The sequence below is a fragment of the Taurulus bubalis genome (genome assembly GCF_910589615.1).
Source record: "Taurulus bubalis genome assembly, chromosome: 7".
In the NCBI taxonomy this organism is placed as follows: domain Eukaryota; kingdom Metazoa; phylum Chordata; class Actinopteri; order Perciformes; family Cottidae; genus Taurulus; species Taurulus bubalis.
The window spans coordinates 17,349,427-17,374,589 of NC_136595.1; the positions used below are offsets into that span (position 1 = coordinate 17,349,427).

General features: G+C 42.1%; 2 protein-coding genes across 3 annotated transcripts in view; one reads left to right on the plus strand and one right to left on the minus strand.

Moving 5' to 3' along the window:
- Positions 1–1,673: 1,673 nt before the first annotated feature.
- Positions 1,674–7,930, plus strand: pfn2b (profilin 2b). 2 transcript variants are annotated; one of them, XM_079220719.1, is made up of 3 exons: positions 1,674–1,952; positions 4,277–4,469; positions 6,921–7,930. In XM_079220719.1, the coding sequence occupies exons 1-3, from the start codon at positions 1,824–1,826 to the stop codon at positions 7,016–7,018; spliced, it is 420 nt and encodes a 139-aa protein (XP_079076845.1). In that variant the 5' UTR covers positions 1,674–1,823; the 3' UTR covers positions 7,019–7,930. The 2 variants fall into 2 exon arrangements, with proteins under 2 accessions (XP_079076845.1, XP_079076846.1); XM_079220720.1 differs by having other exon boundaries at positions 6,523–6,934.
- A 1,522-nt stretch (positions 7,931–9,452) lies between these two features.
- The window catches only part of rnf13 (ring finger protein 13), a 34,527-nt gene continuing 18,816 nt past the window's right edge, over positions 9,453–25,163 (minus strand). Inside the window, exons 4-9 of the mRNA XM_079221465.1 lie at positions 21,091–21,178; positions 18,388–18,478; positions 17,643–17,748; positions 17,178–17,271; positions 11,328–11,408; positions 9,453–10,837 (exon numbers count right to left, since the gene is read on the minus strand). Coding sequence (XP_079077591.1) covers positions 10,467–10,837; positions 11,328–11,408; positions 17,178–17,271; positions 17,643–17,748; positions 18,388–18,478; positions 21,091–21,178 — 831 coding nt within the window. The 3' untranslated portion in view covers positions 9,453–10,466. The remainder of the gene's footprint in view (positions 10,838–11,327; positions 11,409–17,177; positions 17,272–17,642; positions 17,749–18,387; positions 18,479–21,090; positions 21,179–25,163) is intronic.

Genomic DNA, 25,163 nt, shown 5'->3' on the forward strand with positions numbered 1-25,163 from the left:
AGTTGCTGATTAATGCTCTCCATTCATTCCTTAACTGTGGTTGATTTGAAAAAAGTGCTTTTGCTTGCGTACACCTGCTCAATAGAAGTGGCTCCCAGGTGTGAACTCCTGGATATACCTGAAAGACAACAATTCCCCAAATAAGAGAAGTGATGCATTTCAGATGTACAAGATAAACTATTAAACATATCGGTCTTTCTTTTCAGGTCAAATGTGCAGGGTTTACATTCTGTCTTTGTGTTCTGCTACTTTAAAAAAATATGCGCACAAATGAGAGGAGAAAGGGTAGGTTAAAGGTTTTATTGTTTTATGTTTTCACACTTGTTTCATGTCTTAGTGTAGCTATTGAAAGTGATGTGCTGGTTTCTGTTTTGTTCATTTTATGTGAGTTAACAAAAGCAAAAACTACGCTGAAATGGCAATAAAATATAGCATTTTTAATAAGGTGAACAACTAACAGTGTGAACAACACCAAATATATTTTCGGAAAAACAATTTGCTCCAAAAAAGGCCCTATCCCACAATTATTCACCAATTTCGTGATACTTGGATTTTACATTATGAAGACGTATCCTAGACTAACATGGTGAAAACTCACAAAGAAAATGATGAATGGAATCACACAACATCCCTGCTGCTTAACCACTGGCAGACATTTTGGATTGAAAGCTATGCTTAAAATGTAAACATACACACATATATGGAAATACAGCTTCTCTCTCTAGAACAGCGCTAAGGATAGCAGCCTCGGAGAATCTCCCACATAAAAACTTTATTCAAATCTCAAATCAAAACCACCTCTTCAGAATTGTTTTTAATGTGTGATTGTGGGTTATATGTTTTTATGGTATAGCTCTTTTATGATGTAAAGTGTAAAGTGTCTTTGAGTATTTTGAAAAGCGCTATATTAATCAAATTATTATTAATATTATAACTCTTCTTTCAGGAATCTAAAATCTTGATCCTGTCCAAAATGTAAGCAAGTTACAGCATGATATATCCTATTGTCTTGAGATATTTAAGACATGTTTATTGGAGATCCAAAATTGCTCATCAGCATAATGAGTTTGCTACTCAATGTTTTTCTATGTGATGGACTAATGGCCTGTTGAGAGTGTTTTCCTGCCTTTCAGTGCATGATGTGAGACCAAAATGACTGCCGAACTGCTGATTGTGTCCACGTGCAAATTTGCTCAGATGCTTAAAGTGGGGTAGTTATATACATGGATCTTAAATAAAGAGATGGATAAAACCTCACTGTGACATGAACATAATGAAAGGATCAGTGGCTTCACCATCAGTAAAAACTAATGTGTATCAAAATTCATATCATTTGTAAATCTCAGAGATTTACATCAGCCTGAAACTATGACTCAATTCTGATTTGCAGATTCACATATGTGTAAATGTATATTTATCAAGACAAGAAAACCAAATCGTATTCGTCATGAAACAATAACAACAATGGCAATCTGTAACAAGCATTTCACATAGAGGAGAAAAAATAGTCTGTATTTTTTTGCCACGATATATTCATCCGCCGCGCAGTATATTATGCAATGAGGCAGTAGGGCGAACAACGTCCCAAGCGGAGTGATTTAGTCAGGACTACACCCAAGCGCCTGTCCAAATGCAGCGGCTTTTCTTCGTTGCATAGACCAGAAGAAAGCGGAGACGTGACGGAGTCGGGGGGGTTCTGCTTACTGGAGGCTCGTTAAACCACAGATAAATACAGCTTCATCACTGCTTCTTCGTCGCTCAAGAGACGCCCGTGACCTACTTGACCCTCCGTATTTTTCCATCTTTGAACTAGTCTCACAAACATGTCCTGGCAAACCTACGTGGACAGCCTGATGGCTGATGGCAACTGCCAGGACGCGGCCATTGTTGGGTACACGGACGCCAAATACGTCTGGGCATCGTTTGTCGGAGGCACCTTTGCCAACATGACGGTTAGTATGCTCTGTGTGTTCGTATCAATGGTGACACGAGAGGAAAAAGTACATTTTCCACGCCGGTGCGTTTGTCTGCATAGCAAGGCCTCGTTAAATGGGGATAAGACGAGCGGTGTGTGTGGTACACATGGTACCCGTTGGTCACAATCGATCTGCATTGGCACGTATGCACCGTTGCTTTTCAAGCCACCACCCGTTGTTGTAGTCGCTTTACCAGTTTCCTGGTCAATTAAACCACACTGCGTGGTCTCAATGTTAACATTATTTTGTTTTTAGAAATCACCCCGAGATGACTAAAGCCAGTGCCGCGAACTCGAGCTAATGGGGCTAGGACGCTAGCTACCGTTAGCTTAAACTAGCAGTGTTTGCCTGTGATGCCGGTGCGATAAGATGAGCGAGCCGGACAAAGCACGCTGTTTTTTCTTATTACAACACATTTAGATTGTGTTGATGTCCTCTTGGTGCTGCATAGACATTACTGCCTTAAGCGTGCAACACCGTCTACCAATGGCGTTGCCGAGCAGTGTAACGTTAGTCAGCTAACTACAGCTCGCGATTAGCTTAAAACCAGGCCGGTCATCCCTGTTGGAGACTCATTACCGGCTAACGCTACTAGCGCAAAGTTAGCAGCGCTCACATGCGCGCTCTCTCTCGTTTTCACCCATTCGGCTTCTGTGAATAACGCCGCCGCTGCCGCCCCTTATTTTCCAAGATGGCGGGTGTACTCATTCATTTTGTTCATGGAAGTGGACCGAGATCGTTTGGTCTCGGTGAACATCGGTAGCGGTGGTCCACATTTGCACCAGGCAGATTCCTATGGCTTTGCATCGCTGCACGTAGACCCGATTGACTGCAGCATTTAACGTTATGTGAAAACTTTTGCTCAACAGTCGTCTTGGGCGCTTTCACTGAGCCTCCATTTTGTCTATTAAATAAATCATTCGTCAATCATTTTAATATTTGTGTGAAGGTGAATTCAAAAACAAACATTTTAACGAGCACGTTGACTATGAAATGGCAATGCATGCTACACACAAGTGACCTGTAAACGTGTGCCGCTGCTCCTTGGGAGTGTCTGTCCGCTCGGGCCGCCGATACAGGGTAGTGTTATCCTTTTTGAAAAACTCTAATAAAATGAATTGACCTCATCGTTTTTCCATGTCTGTGAAAAAAGTTAATGTGAAGGTAGAGTCTGCTTACCAGCTTGCTATCAGCGTTAGCCTTCCTTTTCTTTCCAGCCCGGGGACCTTTGATAAACAAAATCGGCTAAAGGAAAGCAGAAGGCTAGACTATAATAAGTGAAACTGCTGTGTTTAGTTTTCGGAACCAGAGCATTGACTGACCGGGCCTTTTACATGCTGCTAGCCGCTATGCTAACGTTAGGTGAGCTAACGTTAGCAGAAATCCCTTGAGTTTCTTGTTTTTTCCTGAAGGATTTCCTGTGTGCCATGACTGTGCACTTCTGGCGTTAAGGGGCGACGCCTTTTCAGCATATTGGTTCAAAGAATAAACTTGGTGTGGGAAAAAAAAAAAACTACATGTTTTTTAAAACTACAATGCGGTCAATTATTTTTTGCACTTTTATATTTGCTGATGAATTTGTGGAGTTTGAAAAGGGCAGTTTACCAAACGAAGGAATTGAGGACATCCTCTGTATTTTACCAATATTAAATGATAACCTGAGCCCTAATCATGAACAGTTATGCCTGTACTTGACATACTGGGTGTATAACACAGCAAGGGACTATCTTGACTCAAAAGTAGGGAACACCTTTTCTTGGAAAAGTTATTATCTAATCATGAGTTGTTGTTTTTTTTCTGACTGTTGTACATCTTTAATAAATTATTTATTTGTCTATACTCCATACTGTGATGTTCTCACGTACATGTACACATGTAGCTGCTGCACTAGAAACGGGTGCAGCATTAGTACATGCTTTAATTCCCAGATTACTAAAATTGCATGGAATTAGTAGGATATATTAAATCCTCAGATGCCTAAAAGACATCCAAGATCATTCAGTCCTCACAATGTATATGTATATATATATATATATATTAATTATTTATTTATTTAGTCCAATACTGACATTTGTTTGTAGAGGAGAATGAAGAGGTAGAATCATTAATGGTTTATTTGGATAGCGCTTAATCCATCTCAAACGACTTCAGTGCCCACACTTGATGCAATAAATGAGCATTATGTTAAAGTATAATGAAAACAAGCCATAAATTCCCCTTTACAAAAAAACTTGCTTTTTCTTTCTGCATTAATCAACATTTTGAAGAGTTGTACCTAACTTCTTGATTTCTCCCCTTAGCCTGAAGAAATTGACACCTTAACAGGAAAAGACCGCATGGGATTCTTCACCTGTGGGATAACCTTAGGCAATAAAAAGTGCTCCGTCATCAGAGACAGCATCCAAACTGAGAACGACTGGACAATGGACATCCGGACAAAGAGTTCAGGAGGAGAGCCCACATACAACATTTCTCTAGGCAAAGCCACCAAAGGTGAGCCCCACGTTCAGTGTTACAGTTTAGTAGTGCTACAGAGGTGGCATAACCTGCTTTGACATAGTGCCATTAGTTTAGCTACATTTATAAACTACTGTTGTCTGTGCATGTGCGCTAGATCTTGAATATGCCTTTCCTCAATATATGACTACAGTGTTGAATGTATGTAAATGACTGGATGTTGCTTTTGGATGTCATTTAATTATGATAAATAACTGCATCTCAGCCAAATGTAACCTGTAATCTTTAGAGGTAAGGGGCAGATTCATATCAAAAGGGTCTTTGTAGAAGACTGTCTGGCAATACCATTAGCATGGAAGACTATTATAGCTGTATTGCAGTTTATTTCTTTTGTTAGCATAAGGAAAGACTCTACATCTGAAAGATGAACTAATAAGTCCTAAATGATTTACATGTTCCCCTCTTTGTTATCTATCTTGTATAAAAGTTGTCGAGATTTAATGTTTCCGCGTTCCTGACCGTTATTTATTGACTAAATTATATTGGTCTAGAGTTTCACTGAACTACCATGTATTAAGACAAGATCTATGCTAAAACTTAATGAGAAATTAATTTCATCCTGACTGTGGAAAAAGTTGCATCATATTTGGCTACTGCTCTGCATAACGGAAATACTTAACATCAGATTTCACAACTTGGAGATTTCGGCTGGTTCATTTTGAATAAAGTGCTTTCAGCAAATTTGTGAATCTATTTAAATTTACTAAAATGATACGTATATTATAGTATCAAACTATGCAACAGAATTTAAACCACAAATGCCTACATTTATTTTTACAACGGATGGTGTTTACTGATTTTAGCTGTCAAAATGGACATTTTGGAGGTGTCTACGCTTTAGCTATGATCAATACCTAAATTCTTACCAATTTCTATGATGCATAGAAGTGAAGTCCCTTTTTTTTAGGGGCTTGCCTGAGAGTTGTGAAAGTTTTCATTTTGCCTGTATGGGCCCCGATGCCCTGTCCTCCACTAAAACTTTAAGGTGAGACTGCAGCTGGTTCCAATTTCCACTCACTGGGCCAGGAGTTCCCCAAAAAACTATCTTGACCGCATGCATCTTCCTCTTTCCTGGTTATCACACTCTACCCTCAAGTATGAATCTGTTCCCCTGCTCACATGCTTCCACTCTATTCCTGGTAAAAGACTTATTCAGGCACTTCAGAGCTCTTGCATGTATTGAGGAGAGGTTCCACGAGCATGCTGCTGTATCTGCATGTGTGCCGTGTTAGCCGTGGTTGTTAGTATCCAGAGGACCGTCACTTTCCTAGTCTTTGCTGCTGGCATTGTGTGTATTGATTACAAATTAAACCAAGACTAGTCTCCTATGTGGTGTGCAAAAATCTCAACTACAAACAGGGAGACGAACACAAAGCTACTTAAGTTAGTCACACGCTAAACAATACCTGGTTGGTAAGAAGCCAAACGTTTACTCATTAAGATGAGTAAACTTAAATTTACCTCCCAACAGGTGTGCAAACTTTGGCTGTGACTTACTGTCATAGATATGTCCAAACGAATAGATGTATAGGTTTTTCGTCTGGCATTGCTGTCCGCTCTTTCAGAAGGTTTTTTTGGTCAGTAAAATAATCTGGATTTGACTAAAACGCGAGATGTGGAAAATTAGCTTTTTTTTTTAATCGATAGATCATGACATCAAATGTTGCTTTTCACTCTTGGTGAAAGCTGGTAGATGCTAAAATGAAACACAAACTACAGCTCTGCTTGATTACTTTGTCATCACAAGGTTGTAGACTGACTAACCGCTTTGCATGCTTCCTTTACGTGTATCCTCCCGCTGTACTCACCCTGTCTTCCCAATTGTGACGTCTTGTTTCACCACCAGCAGCACAGATACGAAAATGAATGTTATGGCTCTGCAGCCTTCAGACCAAAACTCCACTGTTTTTGTGCGTTGTCCTGCTCTGTAGCCGTCTGTCCGCCTGCTCCTTTTGGCTCTGTTCTTCTCGTTTCACTTGTGTGATCTCTGCACCTTCTCTAAATGTCCCTTCTGTCTCTTTTCTTTCAGTCTTGGTCTTGGTTATGGGCAAAGAAGGGGTCCATGGAGGCGGATTGAATAAGAAGGCATACTCGATGGCAAAATACTTGAGGGATTCAGGGTTTTAGTTTAGTTTTGACGTAGCTTATGTGGTGTAGTTGAGGGAGAGGAAGACAAACAACAAAAAGAAAAATAACATAAAAACAAACAAAACTTTAAAAACAACAAAAAACTAAACGAATTACTATCGAGCCCATGTTTTCACACAAACAGAGCATTTCTACCTAAGCGCAAGGTTCAAACTCTGTTCTCAAGTATGTAGCCCCACATTTAGCAGGGTGGCAATTCAAAAAAAGTATGTTCTTTTCCAGTACTGCTATCACCATGTCTGTTCATTTATTTTGTTTTTTTCCTTTTGTGTACTCCAGCATTGGTTGTTGTGATGGGGAAGGAAGGTGTCCATGGAGGGCAGCTCAACAAGAAAGCATATCATATGGCTGATTACCTGAGGAAGTCCGGATACTAAAGCAGCCTGTACCCAGCCACCCTTACCACCCTGTTGCATTTCACACTACTTCAGTCCTAGTTGGTAGTTTCTCTTTTCTTAATTTTTCTGCCTTCTCGCCTCCCCCTTTGTTATCCCATATTTTGTTTCCCTCTTCCTGTCCCCTCAGCACACTTGTGCTGTGTACTCTTAAAACCCCCTGAGCACTACAAGTTGATCCATAGCAAAGAAGAGCATGTTGCTAACAGGTTGTATGACAACATCTTCCAGCTAAAAAAATCTGGCAAAACAGTCGGACAATAAAAGCTTTACCGTCAATTTGAAGTAGGTATTTCTTTCTTTTGTCATGGTGCCCATTACTTAATCTCTCTCAAACCCGATCATACACACTCCCGCCCCGAGCAGTCGATGACTTAAGCACTTGAGCGTTAACCAAGCTCGTCATGTCTTCCTGTTTTTAATTTCCTTCATGTGTGGAAGGGGAGACTGCGAATGTCGGTCCACTGCTGTTTCCCCTCACCCACCACTGCCCCACTCCCTCCTGCCATTTTTTTTTTTTGTTCCGCCCCTTTCCGCGTTTCCCCATCCTGTTTGCTCAAAGCAAGCGACACTACACACCTTGCAGGAGACTCGTCTTCATCAAACACTTCGCCCAACCAGTCCCCTAACCCTTCTCCTTTCAGATCACTGCTGTCCTGAATATATTTTATGAAAGGGCGTGTGTGGGGGAGGGGGGCTCAGTTGACTTGTCATGAGCCAGATTTGCAAGCATTGAAGTTGTCTAAATGCTGGTTGCCTCTCCTCCCAAACTACACGGGAACCCCATGGACATTCCACAGTAACCATGGCTCAGGCACTTGATACAGTTTTGTTTGCCAGCTCCTGTAATATATTTTCTTTTTGAAAGGCTGCCATTTTTGGATCGTATATTTCCCAGCATATAACCATCTGGAGCGTGTCCAGTTAGGTGTTTTTTTTTTTTTTTTTTTTTTTTTTTTTTTTATAGGACCAAGTGTAGTCAAAGCTCGGGTGTTTGTTGCTCTAAATCATGTGAAGGATGACTGCTAACCTTTTCCTGATGAAGGAAACGCTTACAAGATGTAACGCTCATCATGGTTAAAAATATGAAGCTACAGGGGAGGTAAGGGTGGGAGTATATGAAGAAAATTCTCTTTTTTTGTCTTTAGAAAACAAACTGCATTTGTACAAACCCCATGCTGTGTTGACAACTACAAAACTGTGGAATACATTGCCTTTTACTCTCTAGTCAGCTGAGCTCTGGGGTATCACACGGTCTGTCAGCATTCAGTACTGCTAACACTAACGTCCAACTGACAAAAAAATACCTTCAAAAGTAGACATGACACTCAACGGGAGATTGGATTGGTTGGAACAAAGACGCTTCTGGTTGTCTTGTTGAAACTAAACTGCAGAACCTGTGTATCCTGTGCCATACTAGAGATCTGTTGCTGTTGTAAGATGGATTTTACCCACTGTTCACTAAAGAGTCATTGCATTGGCACTTGTTTCTGTTTTAGCTTCAGCTCCACTGTTTAGGCCTTGTGGGATATGTACTCATAAAAAAAAAAATTGATTTCAAGTCCTGTTTGCTGATTTATGTTCATTTCCTTTTTCTTCACCACTTTTATTTTTTCTATTTAATGCATCTGATATCATATGCATAAAACCAAGAAATGCCATAAATTGATTTATCACCTTGTTTACAGACAGATCAAATAAATTTATTCCAACCAGATAAATGTTTGCCGTTTATCACACCGAGTTTTGTTGTATGTAATTAGATGATACCACTAATCAGTTCGTCACATCTGCAGCTTCAGCCACAAATACTTAAAACGGGGAACCTGCTGCCGAAAGGCAAGCAAATGGTCAGATGTTGGTTTAGGCCTCAACTTTAAGACCAAATGTTTGAAGCTTTTTGAGCTGCATCAATTAGACAGGTGTCTCTCAGAAGAACGGGATTACCAAAGTGTTGGCAGGACTTGGCAGAGTAAACTCTGGAACCCTCTAATCTGAACTAACTGCAGTTTTTCAGACCATGTGGCTCTGGATCTGAATGTGTTATTCTCAGTTGGCGGTTTGAAACTCAACTTTAAAACTAGCATGGATAAGTTAATTTTAACATTAGAAAATCCATGACAACGCTCCAGGATGTCTCCTAAATGGACCTTGAATTTGCACTCGTAAGTGGTGACATCTGTCCATTGTAGAAGTCCCATAATTTCCACCTGCTAATGAGCCCTGAAAGGCTGATTTGTATTGGATAAGCTGCTTATTACTGAGCGTTTGGTCTACAAGTTGATTATAAACTGCAGCTGTACATTGTGCCAATCTACAGACAACTGGCGCCTTTGAAGCATAAACACTGGTAACTGGGTAGTTGGATGAATGGACTGTTGGCTACATTACATTGTCATGAAAAGTTTCCTCAAGTGTCATTTTCCTTTTATTGAAGTAAAGTTGTAGTGAGAACAGACATACATGAGCAGGAAAACACTAACAAGACAATATAACTGAAAAAGGCATTGTTCACGAACGAAAAGAAAACAAGCTACATTATGACAAAAAAAAGCATATTTACTATAAACTGTATTAAAATGAGATGGTCAGTTAAATGTGTATTACAAGGCTTATCAACAAACTGCTTGCGTTACGTGGAGTGATGGAGGTCTGGAGCAGCCGAAAGAAGTTAACCACAGGCAGCATGGACAGTTTTCACTCGACCGTTTCCCCACATTTGAAACAATGTGACGTCACACGAGAGCACATTCTTTGCTTTAAATGAGCTTTCTCAAACTGGCTTCTCTTAGTGTGAATCACTGTAACAGATAAACCGTGGCACAAAATACAGACAGGAGCCCCTTACAAGAGGCTAGAAAATTAATTGGCAAAAACCATATTGCTGTGGCTTTAAATGTTTCCAAACTTGCTGAATGTTAGTTAAATCTTTTGACAAAAAGGATGCTTTATAGCGTTCAGGACTGTCAGTGTAACAGGAACATGTATGTACAAGAATGAAACCATCCCGTCATCTGAAACATGGAGAGGACATGATCAAAGTTGTAACTTATTGTGATTTATACTTTTTATATACACTAACTAAATAAGCGCAAGCTTGTGTGTCAGGGACCTTTACACTCATCTGTGCATCATCTCATACGACTACATTAAGTACAGTATAAAAGTCTACTGTACATCAGTGTCGCCAGGTCTGTCAAATCTGCCAAGTGGCCCTACGATAAGCTCACCAACTTCCTGTCACATAGTTGGACATCAGCCTGTTATCCGTAATCATGTAAAAAAAAAAAACGTAAGATTTGTAATTTAAATTATAGGGCGGATAAATTACAATGTCTCGTAAGCAGTGACAGAAAAGATGAAAGTGTTTCGTGGACCCCCCAAACGAAAGTCTCTGCAGCTGAGAGGTCTAGGAGGGGGCTTCGGCGGGTCAAGCTCGGGGCAGGTCGTGCTCGAGGCCTTCTGAGCAAGGCTGCTGCATCTGCACCACTACGGTCTCCACGGTGACCTCCTCCTCGCTGTCGCTGCTGTCCAGCTCGTCGTCCTCGTAGTCGGAGGACTCCTGGTCCTGCTCCGCACGCGACGCTCCCGACATGGTGCCGAAGGAGTGGGCGCTGGTGGAGGCCAGAGAGCGCAGCAGGGGGGTGCTCTCCGACACCTCCTCGTTCTCGTCGGGGCCGCTCTCGCCCTCCTCTGAGTCGGAGTCGGAGTCGCCCTGCGACGGCACCACCTTCTGCTTGCACACTGGACACGTCTTCTTGGTTTTGGTGAGCCAGGGGTCCACGCACTTACTGTGGTAGGCTGCAGATGCACAATCGGCAGAAAATTGTATTTATATTTTTCGAACAACAAGAGATTTAACAACCTGTTTAAGTAAAAGAAAGCGACCTATTCAAGCTCAGAGATGTCCATTAATATATATTCTTTTCTTATTGCCAATGAAAAGATCAAAAAACTAACAATGAAATGATCCCACTAACAAATATTGCCGGTGTAGTCAAAGCCTGACGTTGCTCATTTCTCAACACCGATGTTGTTAAAACCACATTAATGAGCACCACTGGTCGGCACGCTCCTTCATTATGATAAAACATGAGCATTGTCGTTTACTTTCAGTGAATCCCAAAAAAACACCATGTTGCCATAAAGATATATAGAGTATAATCACAATAGAGTGTTTTGCCATCTACTTTATGGGAGATTGTCTATAAGGAATAGGGAGAATGAGCAGTCGTGAGGGGAAGTACTTTATTTAATAAGGAGCTTGCATTTTATGAGTGTTGAGACTCACCATGAGAACACGGCAGGACCCGGAGTTTGTCACCTTCTTCATATTCGTCCAGGCAGATGGCGCACACATCATAGTTGTCCCCTGTGTCAGAAAGACGAGACACGTTCATCTTCTGACTGCTTTTAACTGAACACTTCTTTTTTTTCCACTGAACATCTATAGTACTTGTGTCTTAGTGGCCATTATCATCTGAAACCTGCACAGCTCTGACATGGCAGGCGCATCGCGGCTGTGAATGATGCTCATAGCTGGAAGGCGACTGAGGAAAGCGGTTAGTATTCTTTCAGTATTCTCAGTACAAAAGTAACGTTTATTCAAACATCGAAGCAGTATATTGTAATTTGTGGCTATCGTACAAGTGCGCTAATCCACTACGAACATTGCAGTTATGAAAAAATAATGCATAAAATGAGGGTTAGTTTGGGAAACTAGGTGTGGCGTTTTCCTGAAGGTCATTGCCGTTCAGGTGGGTCCATGACGTGTCGGGAACTGCGGCTGCTTCATGAGTCTTAATTTCCTGAAATTCTGTTAATGGAGTCACTTTTCCAAATATGTCCCGACAGAAATGCCAGCACTGCCTCTCTGGACGTTATAGGAGGTGCAAAGTCTTTTTGAGCAATAAAAAAAGCCCAGGAATTTATCAACACACTCCCTTTTCAAATTCCTCAGCGTTCTTCTCATTTTCCTTCCCTTCCTCTTCGCTGCCCGGCCTGGAAGGAGGGAGCGGGGCTGTGGGTCGGTGTGTTTATGTAAGCTCTAAATGAGCATGTTTTCCCCGACTTGGCTCTCTGTGTTCGTGCCAGGGCTGCATGTGACCGTATAAGGATGGAGTCATATCGACCAGACCCCCTCCCCCTCCTCCTCCTCCTCCTCCTTTTCTATCTGAGCGTCAGCAACTTCAACGTTTTCACCTCTGCTCTCCCTTCACACTTTTAGCTCCGTTTCTTCCTTTTCCTTTCTCTAACGTCACACCAATCTTTTCATTACCTCAACACTTGCCCTTTTTGTATTTGGGACCTAATTCTCAGCAAGCCTCCATCTTTTCCTCTCTTTCTCTCTCCCAGGCCAGGGCCGGACAGTCGCTTGTTTGTGCAGGCTTGGATCCCGAATACACTCAAGAAATGCTGAACTGTTGCACTCACTGAGCTATTCTGAGTGAAGCAGAGAGGAAAGGTTCAGTGGCTCAAACACTTTAAAGGAACATTCGGTTTTGTTTTTTTTACAACTTGGGTCTACTTGTGTAGTTTGGGCCACCATTCCCTCTGCTAATAACAACATTGTCTGGCCCAGATCTTGAGCAGGAAACATGCAGCGCTCTGCAGCAGAACATAATTCACGGTCTGGTCCGCTCATCTCTCCTCACTGAACACATTACAGCAGTCCTGCTGATCAAAGAGCTGTGGACGTTACCCACTCCTCAGTTCTAACAGCTTCAGTAATGAAATTACTGTGAGCTGCACATGTGAGCTGAGATTCACTTTCATGAGAATCACAGGTACAGTACACATGTCAAGATTAGTGCTAAAAAGAACTGCTACTACATGAAATGATCTCCAATAATAATCATTACCAGAGTTTTTAGAGAGAATAAAGCAAATATTAAAAGCATGTATAAATATGCATGCTCAGCAATAACAGCAGCAGGAAATATGTGAAAAAAACAACTCAATAAAATCAATAAAAGTCTTAATATATTGTGTTTTTTGTATTTTGTCAGCTTTGAAGTTGGGTGGTAAAATATATATTTTTCAAGGCCAATCGAACAAAATCTAGATCATGTTTGGCAATGAGAATGTACGTGTTGGGGCATGTAGCACATCTTAAAAGGACTCACGAGCCAGTGCAGCTCTTCTCCCCACTATTTTTCATTAATCTGGCAGCATTCCTGGCTCTCAGAGGAGCCACACTGTCCTACTGAGCTTCGGGTGAGCAGTGAATGTGCATAGCAGAGCGAAAGTGAGCGTGAGAATGACAGAATAACTGAGTAAAAAGAAGAAGAAAAAAAATGCTACTGCACAGTTCGCCACTGGTTGAACCGACCAGACGAGGGCAACGACTAGTGAACTAAGACAGAGAGAGCGCCTCTGTACCGACATCAACATGCCTCACACACAGACGGCTGAGACACTGCAGCTGCTCTGTTCACAGTGTGTGTGCGCGTGTGTGTGCGTGTTCAGCTCCTCGCCTATGGTTTGGTGTGACTCATCATACGCAGGGAGGGATCAGACTGGAGTTCAGGGGTCAGAGGGAGCGTCCAGCCTCTCAGTCTAATGAAGGGTCTCAAACAATCCCCCACATCTCCGCAGCCAGTTTGAAGTTCACTATGTGTGTGTGTGTGAGTGTGAGTGTGTGTTCACAACTTCTGGCTTTAACTTCTGCCCGACGCCGGTTGTTGGCAAAACTCACCACCCAGAAATCGCTATCAAGCGTCAGGCCTTCTCCTAAGTGGGGATGACGCAAGTCTCTGCAATAAAGCCGGAGTGTAAGTCAAGTTAATGGCAGAGCGGCGCTGCACGCTGACAGCTGGTATTACATAATCTTGGACATTTAGACAGTTCTTATGTTGCATGCTGCTGCTCAGACTGGTATTGTGCGTGAATTACACGGGTACCATGGTTTTCATGAAGGCATTGTGCACCATCCATACAGACTCCCTTTGTGTAAGCCACTATACATTTCAGCCTGTGAACTCCCGTTTCCATACATGGATGTCTGAAATTATCCAAATAGTCGACCATTACCACCTCTGGCTCAAATCTACACAATAACTGTTGCGTAGATATAAATAGTATAACTTTCATACATGCTTAACAGCAGAAGCGATACATATTTGAAAAAGGAACAGAACTCAATAAGAGCATGACTGACTAAGTGTTTTTAGAGTTAATAGATCGACGCCTGTTTTTTCCAGTTGAAGCTCCTCTGCCAGAGAAGGTAGATAGATGGTGGGCAGATACACTCATCAGCAGTAAAGCATTCTGCCAGCACAGGAGCAGCCGAGGCCGATCAACTGGTTAAAATCTCCCCCGAGGTGACTTCACATACTCAGAAAAGACATCACACCATGTTACATTCCCTTCCTCTGAAACAAACCAATGGTATCCAAATAATAGATTGTAAAAAAGAAGCACAAAAGTGTTCCCCCCCTTAGGCTGGTAACTGGTTTCAGATGGGAAGTTGTGACGCATTGGATTTGGGTTTACCAACTGCTGCGAAATGGTCTGTTACTGCAGAAGAGATGGAACAAGCAAGCGCTGAGCAAAAATACACTTCCTATTGAGTGCTGCAGGGATGATGTATTCTTGTAGACTAACACCAGAAGTTAGCCTCGCACTGGTTCTCTCACTTATTTTAGGCATTTCCAAAAAAAATAAAAAAAACTCACTGACTTTGAGACGAGGGAACCGGAAGAGAAAAAACGCAAACTCATTTCCAGGTTCTAGGAATCATCCCTGCACCTCTTCACTAAGCCATTGCATCTTTTAAATGAAGCAGTATCGATGCACATGAGAAAAAGTCGAAATAACCCATTGAGACCATAATGTCAATGTTAAAATGTATCATCTTTGTATTTCAAGAGACAAGTTGGAAGTCTTCTCAGCCACTTCATTGTGGTTCTTGGAGCGATCATCTAGTGGCCTCCATAGGAACTGCAGCTTTAGACATTCGCACGATGGCTTCAACATAAATGTAAAGTGGCAGATTTCTGCTTTCTGAACAGCAACACGACCGCAGCGTCACAGTGTTCCTGTTCACTTTGGCTGCATCTGCTCAAAGCCCCCAGAGTCCAAGCTCAGCATTATCTGTTGCAGCGGAGGCCAAGGGCGCCTTTAGGCATCTTTCCCGCTCTGTGCTGCACACACCACACACACCCACACCCACACACACAAACACTCTCTCTGAACCCCAGTCTCGAGCGGCCCAGTAACTTGTGTGGCGCTGAGCTGTCTCTCTGTGGTTCCAGCTCGTCATTGATTCCGGATATACAGATGTGGTAATATTTCACTTCTCCGACTCCAGAACAAGAGATATCGTCTTTGTTATACCACATTCTTATTCTTTGTCAAAACCTGGCGGCTACATTACCCACAATGCTCGACCACCGACAGCTGGGGTGGACATTTTGTTATGCTAGAAATGGCTAATGCAGCCTCAAGCCACTAGCTACAAGCAGAGATGAGATACGCCACAGTTTATTCATTTTTAAACTTGTAGGCTTCGAACCCAATTCATTGTCATGTAACTTCACGCAGTTCTCTCACAAGGCTTTGTGCACATTTTTCCCACAGATGCTGTAGTACTCCCAGAGACATATAAACATACTTTGATGTTTATGATGGTATTTTATTAAAGATATTTTCAATAATTGCAGAATTATATTTATTACCCATAGAGCAAGATCCTATGACTCCCTCCCTGCAGACACCTCAGTGAACCGAATCCATCATCTTCATGCTCTATAACCGTGTGCCAGCTGGTGAGCCTTTATTAAAAAAAAAGTAATACTTCCTAGCAATTAAAACCGTGGATATTTAGTAAAAACCTTTTGGTGACGAGTACATCAACCATTATCCGTTATCTGTTGAGCTCATTTCTATGACAATACATTGACTAAAAAGAAAGTAGTTTATTTTGTTAGCGGTCATAGTCTGACCTGGCGTAAACACTGGAACAATAAACCGCACTGGACAGCACAGGATGTGTCCCAGTGCTCTCATGCCACTCCCATGCGCTAACCAGGACACGTGGCTCTTTGCCAAGCTAGCCTTGCTCCAGTGCCGGGCTTAAAAGGTGATTAGGTAGAGATTTGGTGTCCCCTTCCTGTATTGCCAACCGCTCTGACTCAGCTGAAAGGACTGCAGACGCCACCCTGGAGGCCTTTTCCTGGACATTGTAACTGTAGCGGTGCCTGGTGGAAACCCTGAGTCAGAGTGGGCACAAACCACAGAGCCTGACAAGACAAAACCAGCTATATGAGCAACACATGCTGCTTTTAGCTGGTGTATCGCACGTGCATGTATTTCTGCCAAGGCCGGGGAGGAGCAGCTCGACCCATAACGTCCTCCATTAGCAGCTTTGCAAGGGGGGCTACTTATCATTCACCACCCGTAGTCTCTAAAGCTCCTCGGTGTTCCCCTGCACAGCTGAGTGTAGCCAGGAGTTTTCCAGTTTGCAAAAAGAAGAAACGGACGGCACAAAAACCCTCTAAATACACAAAACCTACTTGACCATAGCACAAAGTGGATTTGCATTGCAAAACAATGCTATAGCCGATGTGACCCTTCCACCGAGACAGAGGGGGAAGCCAGAGGCAGAGCTCGAAAAAGGGTTCAGAGGTTCAACTCAAATGCTCTAATTCACACAAAGGTATAGCATTTACTCCATCTACCTTAGTGTCCTTACAAACCAGCAGCACAGACCGTACATCCACTCAACACGTCTGAGATAAAAAACTAAATACACTTCACTTTCAGGCCCTGTCATGCCTGTGGCATGAGACTACATTCCAGACCATCAGTCATGTGTCCAGTCACAACAGAGAGGAGCTCTAATCTGCCACGGAGGGCTTTGTGGAAAAATCAAATCCATATTAATCCGATTAGCTCCAAGGTGGAGCGCTCCAGGGAGGAATGATGTGTCGTATGTGCATTGATGACATCTCTCTTCTGGGTTTAATCGCGTGAGAAAGAGCATCTCAGGAGGATATAACGTCTCGACAGACTCTAAGATCAAAGTTCAGAGTGAGTTTAAGACTTATTATGTCAATTCCCTTGAAAGTGCAAGTACACTGTAAATGACTTGACATGACACAGTCACAGGTACTTGAGATATCTGACATTGCCTCCATACCTTTCTTGTACTTGTGGATGGGAAGTTTCTTGAGCTGATCTTTACGCAGGCGGCTCCTCCGAGCCCTGTGTCGATCCTGGACAAACTTGGTGATCTAGGAATGGCGGAAGAAAGAAAGATGTCAGAACGCTTTGAAGATCAGTACGTATTCAAGTGCCGAGTCCAAAAATCTGTTACTGTGATTTCTGTCACATTAGGAAAAGTGTGATGTTTTGAGCCAGTCTGGTACCTGACAAGGGGCAAATCTCAAAATGTTGTACTTTTCCTACTGTAATAGAGTAGACATTTTAAAAGGAATGGTTAACATTGCTGAGAGTACTTGTGAGGTAAGAATTCTTTAGAATACCAACCATTTCCAAGCATCTATTTTACGACATTCAAGTAAAATGAAATCACTGCCTTTAAAAAGGTGCTGCCAAGTTCATTAGAGAAATGTACTTTACGTTAAAACAGAAATGTACCTACCATGAAAACGACAATGAGGATGAGGCAGATTCCCACAATGATGAGGAAGGGGATCAGGTAGTATTCGAGCGGCAGGCTGAAGTCTGGCATGAGGACCACATGTCCCCTAGGAAAACAAGACAAACACTCTGACCGAGGCCTCCACAGACGCTTTATTGAGGCAGCATTTCACTACGGCATTGCATTGTCACATACAGGGTCATTCCACACGGAAATGTATTGGGGTTCTCACAGAACTCGCTCTACAGCAGGCATATCTCTGCACAACCAACTTGGTCTACACTGACAAAACTCTGCCAAGACCATGTTTGGTGTTCATTCCTCTGCAAAGTCTTGGGAATAACCCTGAGTGTTTGGATGGCATCTGGCAAGCCGCACACGCACACACACACGATTTAAAACGTGAAAACTTGAATGCTCTGACTCTCTGGGCTCCTCTGGCAGGCTGAGACATTTCATTGCAACATCAGCAGCAGCAACAACTCATTACAAGACGAATCCTCCACCCTGATATATTACAGTCCCTGCTGCAGGCATTACTCTACAATAATATTAGAGTCAACTCGTATCTCTTCACAATATTACACCGAAAGCCTGAAAACCTACAAGTACAAATATATATATATATATATATATATATATATATATATATATATATATATATATATATATATATATATATATATATATATATATATATATATATATATATATGTGTGTGTGTGAGATTTATGTTTAGACTTACCCTTTGTCATACGCAAAGTCTTCTTTCAGAGAGTTGGCAGTTTGTTCGCTCACAAACACCGAGGGAATATCTATCTGCTTCATAATATCCACTAAAAAGAAAAGAAGAAAAAAAACTTTTAATGTATCATTTGACTGGACAGCATGGCCTAAATCCACTGAACAATCTTGAAACATGATTCTTAGGCCGGTGTTAAAATCAAAGTCTTGTTAGGAAGACTTTGTTTGAAGCACACTGAGAAACTGTTATTCAAATGTGTCAGGATTTGACAAAAAACTTAACTTGAGGACGACTTACTTCCTTTCTCTGGAGGTTTAATTACATTTAACAGTCTTCATCATCTGATGGAGTTTGCCTAAAGTTCTTCAAAGCATGATGAAGACCGTGAGATGCGGTTGAACTACAGCCGCGATGATTAGTCAATAATCATTTGGTTGATCGACAGAGAATCATTTAGTCATTTTTTTGTAAAACAATACCTCAAAACTCACTGGTTCCAGCTTCTCATATGTGGCTATTTGCATGTTTTCTTGGTCTCTTGTGTCATTTAAAATAACATGCTTTTTAAAAATGCTGGTCAGTCAAAACGAGCAATGGAGGATGATGGGCATTTTTAGACACATTATAGACAAAACAATGTAATTTGCAGATTCATTGATAACAAAATTAATCATTAGTTGCACCCCTCCAGAAAGTTATTAACTGGACTGGGAGTTAAGATTTCTCAATCCAAATTAGTTCTCGTCAAAAATTAACTACCTATCTAAACAATTTGGCAATCTTGGATTTGTACTTTGTCTGTTTGTAATGCTCACGTGCTTCCAACCTCACTAATAGTGCCGCTTAAGTCCCATCTTGTGGAAGTATTGACAGATTTGAACCTGTTAAAACTTTAAGGATGGCACTCTGTTTGACCATCCGACTTTGGTGGACACCTTCAGTGAGCTGAAGTAGTGACAGTGAGATCAAACATCGGCTTGTGACATCTACTCATCTTGAGAAACTCTTAACCAGCACAAGAAGCCTTGTGGATGGTTCTGCAACCCCTTGAGTGAGAATATAAGGGATACCCTAACTCAGCGGTTCCCAAACTTTTTAGGCCACGCACCCCCGTCTACATCCCGACCGGGTTCACGCACCCCCAATCCCCCACACCTTAAAAAAAAACGCAACAGAGCCTATTTATAGCCGCATAAAATCGGACCAATGCGAGAACTGTTTGCTCGCGCGTGGCTTTGTTACAAGATTTAGTCCGCTGAATAAATTTCAGTTACACAAGGCGTCACTTTTAAAGAGCAATAAGGATGGTGAGGGAACAGGCTCAGAGGCAGATTGCATTTCACATTTATTTACTTATACACAGTAAGCCACGTAAAGAACAAAGAGTGGCACATAGGCTCAGAAACAGATATAAATAAAAAAGGAGGAGTCCATATGAGGATTTTCACGTGCAGCGCAGGTTGCTCAGCCTGTCAAGTCTACTTGCAGAGAGTAAAACTCACTCTTCTTCACGCGACCGACTAACGTTGCCAGGATGTCTTCGAACAAAGCATCGATGCGGCGCGAGACAGTGTTGTTGGACACCGGGATCATGTCTAACTTTTTAGCTTCTTTCTCTCCAATCATACATTCCACCATCTCTTTAGCAGCTGGCAAGCACACGTCTTCGCCGATTGTGTGAGGTAGACCCTTCCTTGCTATTCGGTAACTGAGCAGATATGAAGCCCGTAGTGCGTTTTGTGTAGCGCCAACACATGAATGAGACTGCAATTGTTTTTGGCTGTTTTGTGACTCTTCCAATTTTGATCTAAAAAATGTAAGGGGCTTCTGACTTGCACTGGCATGCTTGGTGTTCAGGTGGCGGCGCAAATAAGAGGCTTCAGACAGCTGTTAGCCAGAACCTCACTGCACAACACGCACTGTGGTTTCGGGCAATCTGCATTGCCAATCCAAGTGAAGCCCAGACCCAGATAATTGTCAATAATAATAATAATAATTTCCTCTTTTTTTTTCCCAGTCTGATGCTCACTGTCGTCTCCTCTTTCTCCGACTCCCGGTCGATTTCTTCTCCCGGTCTCTCCCCAACGCACCTCTCCGTTTCTCTCGCCTCCGGTTCCTCCCTCTCTCTCTGTCCCTCTCCTCTTTTATTACTGATAGCTTCAGATGTCCCACCTGACAGCTTCCCCGATTTCAGCCAGTTTAACATATTTTCATGGATGTTGCTGAATGAATGAAATGACGTTAGGTGCACAAGCTAGGCTAGCTAGTGTGTACGTAAAAGACAGTCTGGCGGCCGGACCGGAAGTGCATCTATTTATTAAATTGTATGTTTTTAATTTTAAATTTAAATCTTACAAAGGGAATTTTTATAATTAAAAAAATCCTACTTAATTTTTTTTAAATGATGTTTAATATTAATTATTACACCATTAGACCACCATTACATTTTTCCTCTCGCGAAACCCCCAAGAGGCAGCTTGCGCACCCCCAGGGGTGGGGGGGGGGGGGGGGGCATCCTTCCCCAAGTACATCTTGAGACTTGACAAACTTCTCACCATAAAACTGCCCGACTTTTCCTCAGGCTCAGGGATGAAGAGAAAAACAAAGCACATCTTGACAGAGGCACGAAACCAGGCAGCAATGTACGACGCTAAAAGCTTCGGAGCTGCAGAGAGGAAAAAGGAAGCGGTGGTGGTTACTTACGATCATTGGATCCCATGCTGATCAAGTCATCAGAGACCACATTGTGAACAATGGCCGCCTTGTATCCGGCTTTCTGAGCATTGAGGACCTGTGAGGAGACAAAAACAGGCTTATTATCAAATGGATCCACTTTGCTGCAAACACCTGGTGATTATTAGTAGACTGAAAACAGCCTGAGGTGAAGGTGGTATGTGTGGTAACAGGCGTCTGCAGATAATGTGACCAAATCTGATTTCCAGCAGCATTCAACATGGCATAAAAAACTTGGTGTGGAAAGTCCTCGATTCCTTGATAGATCGCATTGCCGATGTGATCGATGCAGAGGCAGAACATGAATCGGGAGTTTAATTTCAGCTCGGTGTTAGTTTTTACTGTGTGTTGCCAAAGCGCTTGTTTCTCTCTCCTTTGAAACGGTGTTTCACCGAGGGCGGAGCTTTGCGCACACAAAGCACAAAAATTGTCATCCATTCCCTAACATCAGCTTTACAGATGTACCACATCCAGTTGCTCTTAACTGCCTATATGAAGTAATTTATGCTGGATTCCCAAAAGGACAATAAATACTGCAGCTTTCTGCGGGAGCAGTCTAAGAGGACAGCAGGCACCTCAGTTAGAGGAGCACTGGGGCTTCACAGGAGCATTCAACAACATGTTTACGGCCCGTTTCCCAGAAAGTGTTTGCGAGGGACAAGATGTTTGCATTTCACGCCCCGGCAGCTCGCTCCTCCATGATAAACACCGACTGCTCATCGAAGCTGGCTGAGCTGTAACCGAAGATGCAAAACAGGAAGTGTTGTATTACAGGACGGAAACAGGGGTACAAAGAACGCTGCATGGCCACAGGCGAGTGGCAGAGTGGGCTAAAGGTGAGAAGAGTTGTTCATTTATAGGAAGATGAACAACATTTCAACTAATTTTGCTCAATTAGAAAATGTCTTGAATCCTGACTTTATCTCGGTTGCCTCTTCTTGTTTTAATGTGCCGCTCTTTCGTATTCTATATAGGTTTTATATATTGTGTAGAGGTCACCGGTGCCAACAAAGGCCATGTGTCCTGCAGCAAAACACTTGAGGCGACAAGTTCGTGACAAGCTCCGATTATCTGCTCAGAATAATGTCAGGTAAAACCTGTAATCCACATGCAAACCAAAGAGCAACCAAAAGTAAACAAAGAAATAAACAAGACAAGCTGTTCAAGTTACGAGATACAATCATACTTTTTTTTAAAAATTAATCCTGTTCATAAGAAAATTATTGGTATTTACATATTCTATGTTGAAGTGATTTCTGTTTGGAAGCTAGGTTGTTTTGGCACATACTTTTTTTTCCCGTGTGTCTTCTTATGATAAACACTGGCTAAGACAGTAATCACTCTTCCAGTTTGGCAAAAAGTGTAGACATGTGTATATCTGTGCATGCTTGTGTGTGTGCTCGTGTGTGTGTGTTAGTTGTGTTTAAACGGTTGCATAAACATGCCACCATGTCCACACTCATTAATCAGAGATGTGTTCCCGTACTTCTTCAAAAAAAAGCTAAGCCTCTCACTGCTGCATTAAAACAGATGCTTCAGCTTTCAGTGTAACCTGTTCACTGTGTGTGTGTGTGTGTGTCTGTGTGTGTGTGTGTGCGCATCTGTCATCCTCGAAAAGGTAATTTCTTTTTTATATCCGTCAACACTTATATATTAAACTTCCCAAAATTCATTAGGACAAACATTGTCCTTATTTTTTCCTCTCAACTCGAAGCCCAGAAACATAGACTGAATGTTACATCACACAATTGTGAATGTGATTGTGATTACATAAATGCAATGAGACAGAAGTTGCACCAGAAATAAAATTACCGTGGTCTTATTCAGTGAATGCAGGGCTGTTTTAATGACCGTATATTCAGTAAATATATCTATGACAGTAGGTAGACTATTTTCGCAAAACAAATCCTTTAAAAACACAGCAGGTTGTGCTTACAGAAAACGTTGTGCTGAAGACCTTAAAAAAGGAGTTAAACAGGGATATTTCCAGCAACAGCGGCCAGAAGGCCATGTGCATTGCATCATGGATGCAGAGGAAACTGATGTAATGTGGATCTTCCATCTACGGCGCTGTTTTTGTGGCTCAGACGCAGTATAGAACCCACAGGATCCTGTATCACCATAGTTGAGGCTGATTGTTCACAACAGATGTGGTGGAGGAAATAGGATGTGACAATATGATCCTAGAATAAATCCGTACGTGTTCTACGCATACAGGGAGAAACTTTGGATAGTGAATGTTTCCTCTAAAATTGAGGAGGGATGGGGGGGCAGTTTGCATCAGATCACGAAAATGTCACTCCAACTTATTAAAAATAATGGGAATGAAGGCAGCGATCCGGAATTACCAGCAACAATACGTCTATCAGCGTAAACCATATTCTAACAGTATGATGTCTCCTAATTCCAAACTGAATGTTTACAAAATTAATGGATTAGTTTGTTTATGATACACACAACATGAAAACTCTGCCCTAAAACTTAAACATTGAAACACAAAAGCTAAGTATCTCACATTTCTGGTATATTTTAGAGCTAGAGAATTTTTTATAAAATCAGACTGAACTGCCATTTTTTACGTCATAATTCAGTCTCAGTCTATTGATAATTCAGTCTCATAATTCAGTCCCATGATTCAGTCCCAATTGGCTCCTAACTCAGTAGATTCCTGCCATTTTACAGCCATTCTTTTGTCCCTATTTTTCTGTCCCTTTACATGAGAATGACATCCCAACCCATTGTTAAAACCACCTAAAGCTCTGACTGCCGTGGTTGTTTCTCCAACCAGGGAAACCTCTGGGTTGAACACAACAAGACATCTTTGCGTCGCTGAAAGAGAGGCGTACAGTGTTTCAGATGTCTATAATCAGGCAACAAGAACACATCAAATGCCATCAAGACATGAATAGGAAACATCAGATTGGGGCTACTCAGAATTAAAGAGCTAATAGAGCTGCCATTTGGTTGTCATTTCTGTAAAATGTAGCAAATTATTGCTAAAATAGAATATATGATTATCTTCCATTAAACCACAGCTACCAGAAGCCACAGAGGAATTGCCGATGTTAATTATTACTCAGAGCATGTGCGACCCTCCTGTGGTAAATTAACACCTGACATAAAACCAGCGAGTGAGAGAGAGACACCATGATGTGACGCAGCGACAGTACCAAATAAAGATAATCAGATGAACATGGCTCACACTCGGAAATATGTGAAAGTCATCTGCACTGTTACATGATAGAAAGAGGTCCCTCACACAGACTTGAGCAACCAGTGGTTGTGTGAGTGCAGTTTGTTCGCCCTGCAGCTCGGCCAGGCCTCTCTATACCAGCATTGTACTTTGTTGTGAAGCAAGGAAATCCATTTAGACCTGTGATGGGTGAAGACTGTGTGTGTGTGTGTGTGTGTGTGTGTGTGTGTGTGTGTGTGTGTGTGTGTGTGTGTGTGTGTGTGTGTGTGTGTGGCATGCATGGCTTCTTCTACAGAACAGTCTTTTGTCTGTTCCCTGTCACTGTAATTTTATGCACACGCATACGTGAAGCAGCGTGTATGGCAGCCGCAGCATTGTGTTCCCATGTGTTTTCTTGTGAGGGTGTATTGTGTGAGGTATCAATGGCTACTGTGTGCGTCTTGAGGCAGGCTGTCTGGATAAATGACACAAACAAAAAAATAATACCGGGCCTGGATGTGTGTGAGTTTTTTAAGAACGGAAAGTGAGCTAGGTGGTGGGTCGGGGTATATCTGTTGCTGTGTTCACCCTATGAGCGACAAAAGCAACAACACGGGCATACGCCTGGCTAGCTACACGGTCGCTGAGTCATCGTTGACGTGTTGCTCAAGCGCTCGTTCGCGTAGCTGTGTCGTTAAATAGCACTGGGGACTAGCTAAAGGCCGGGGTTAAACAAAAGGTTAACGACCTGCTCGATATTGGTCTCACGACTGTTCCTCAACGACAAGCGCCGAGCTTCAGTTTGAATGAATACATTTAAAAGTCTCATCAGGTCGAAAATACGGAACAATTGTTTATCTATTTTATCTTT